General features: G+C 57.5%; 1 protein-coding gene across 1 annotated transcript; it reads left to right on the top strand.

Moving 5' to 3' along the window:
- Nucleotides 1-2051, top strand: LOC130679092 (collagen alpha-2(I) chain-like). Its single transcript, XM_057486845.1, has 3 exons — nt 1-461; nt 881-1482; nt 1884-2051. Exons 2-3 carry the CDS (start codon nt 881-883, stop codon nt 1951-1953), a joined length of 672 nt encoding a protein of 223 aa, XP_057342828.1. The 5' UTR covers nt 1-461; the 3' UTR covers nt 1954-2051.
- Nucleotides 2052-2333: the final 282 nt, after the last annotated feature.

The following is a 2333-nucleotide window of genomic DNA, read 5'->3' on the forward strand; positions in this document are numbered from 1 at the left end:
CTAGGATTGGCAGATATACCAGATAAAAGCATGGAACGGCTAGCTGAACTTGAAAAATAGGCTAAAAAGTATTCGTTTATCTGAAATACTAGTTTAACTGGACGTCCTGTATTTTATCTATCAACTCCTGCTTTCTCCTTAAAATTTTTGTTACCTTCCTGCAAAAATATTTTAAATGGAAGGCAAAAAAGTTAAGTTGCCTGGGCCTAACAGCAGATAAACGCTCACGGCACTCGGCCTTCCCCAAACTTGGCCTTTAAATTGAAAAAAAAGAACCTACGAGTCCCGGGAGTCTGCGCATAAAAGCGAGGCGCGCAGCTGCTTTCCCGCCGGTTTTTTGGGAGCGCAGGAGCCGCGCGCCGCGGGGTGGAGCGCGAACGGCTGTGTCCTTGCGGGATCGGAAAGGAGGCACCGGAAACTTTAAACCCCAGCCCGAGCACAACATGCTCACTTAGACGGCGGTAAGTGCCGCCATTTTCCTTGGGGGTAGAGCCCGGGAGAACTCGGGAGTCCCAGCTCGCCTCGTGAAGCGGATTGGGAGGGCACGGCCCGCGGCCGCAGCACTTCGGTGACGTAGAACCGGGGTCCCCCTCGTGGGACGAATTCTAGTGACACGTCGGAGCTCGCCGAGGCGGGGAAGGGGACGCCGCCTCTGCCCCGGATGTAAGATGGCGGCGCGGGGGGGCGGCCCGCGGGCGGTCACGTGGTGGAGATAGCGCGCGAGCCTCCTTAAGTGATCTCTATGGTTCGTCCGCACACACTGGAGCGGCAGAGCGCGAGCCGCGGCGTGTGTCGTGTGCGCTGACTGCCCGCTGCCGCCCTACCTGCCGCCGCCCGGCCTTCAGATTACGGGGTTTTGCTTTCTTCTCGCCTCCTGCAGATGTGTGGAGGCTGTCCCCGGAAGGCCGCTGGCGAGCGGCTGGCCGGGGACTTCCAGGCTGTGCCCCGGTTTCTCCTCGCGGAACCACAGCCGGTGTCCACCTCTGTGAGAAGAGCTCTGGACGTTTCCCCGCGCGGAGCCGGCCCGGCGGTGGTGCTGATAGTGCGGCGCTGGCGGGGGCCCGGCGCCCGCCACGGGCTCGGAGCGGGGAGGGGCGCGGGAGGCGCATCCCGGAGACGTGGCGGGAGCGCGGCGGGCCGGCCCGGGGCTCCTGGCGGTCGACGGAGGAAGCGCGGGAGGCGCTGCTCGCAGCCTCTCGGCCGTCTGGAAGCAGTTGGCGTCTGGCTGCGCTTCTGCCGCCCGTTTCTTGCTCGGGCAGCCCGGGGGACGCCTTCCCCTCCAGGCAGTGGCGGCCTCCGCACCTTTTCTCCTTCCAGAGCGGGCGGCCCGGGGAGAACGCCCGGGCCGGGTGCCATCTCTGGACCCCGGAGCCCTCGGGGCGCGGCGGGGAGGGGCCGGGCGCCGGTACGACGTCTGCGGCGAAGTAAGGACGGAGGAGCGCCGTGTGGCCGGCGCCTCCCGACACCAGGGCCCTGGCTGAGGTAGTAGTTTGTGCTGTTGGTCGGGTTGTGACATTGCCCGCTGTGGAGATAACTGCGCAAGCTACTGCCTTGCTAGTGCTGGTGATGCTCGGCGCCGCGGAGGACAATGGCTGGGAATCCCCTTTGTTTTCCGGGCGCGGGGGCGGCCCGGAGCCCCGGCCAGCGGCCACCACCGAAACCGTTAGTTTGGCGTTTTCCGGGAGGGAGGAAAGAATCGCGGGAGGGGAACCGCCGGGGACGTTTTTAAAGCTGGGGAGAGGGCCAAGCCGTTGGGCTCGCTCTTCACTCTTGAAGGAGTGAAATTGTGTAAGATGCACGTAACTTTAACACCCTGAATAATCTTAACTCCTCTTTTCAGCAGTTGATGCAGGATTTAGTTCGTACTTGTTTTACTCTCTTAGATGGAGGTCGGGTTGCAGTGAGCACTCCGGTCGCGCGCTAGCATTGCAGGCAGAAGAGCACACCCGTTAATGATAAAGTTTGTGCCTTTTACCTTTTACAATATATTCCCACAGTAAATTTAAGAATGTTAAAAAATGTAAACCTACAATTAAAAGTTTATATTTAAACTTTATTTGCAACTCTTTGAGGTTGGAATCTATAGTTAAATGCTCTGTTGAGATTTTTTAATGTATGAGGCAAATAAATTCTTACCACAGTGTGCTGTTTTTAGTTTTACTTTGGGGGCTCATTCTGCTATTGTAATGGGGTTTTCGTGTGTTTTCCTTTTTTGTTTCTGCCTTTATGTCTCATGCTTGTGATACTTTTTTATTTGTATCGTCCCATTTCAGTATGGGAGGAAAGCATCCAAATAGAAGTTAAAAGTATGGTTTCTGGATATTTGGGGTTTA

The sequence above is a fragment of the Manis pentadactyla genome, chromosome 10, assembly GCF_030020395.1.
Source record: "Manis pentadactyla isolate mManPen7 chromosome 10, mManPen7.hap1, whole genome shotgun sequence".
Lineage (NCBI taxonomy): Eukaryota > Metazoa > Chordata > Mammalia > Pholidota > Manidae > Manis > Manis pentadactyla.

Bases quoted from the DNA above. Each gene is read 5' to 3' on its own strand.
- LOC130679092 (XM_057486845.1), top strand. From the start codon at position 881: ATGTGTGGAGGCTGTCCCCGGAAGGCCGCTGGCGAGCGGCTGGCCGGG. The intron at 1,483-1,883 runs GTAGTAGTTTGT...TTACTCTCTTAG, and splicing joins ACACCAGGGCCCTGGCTGAG to ATGGAGGTCGGGTTGCAGTG.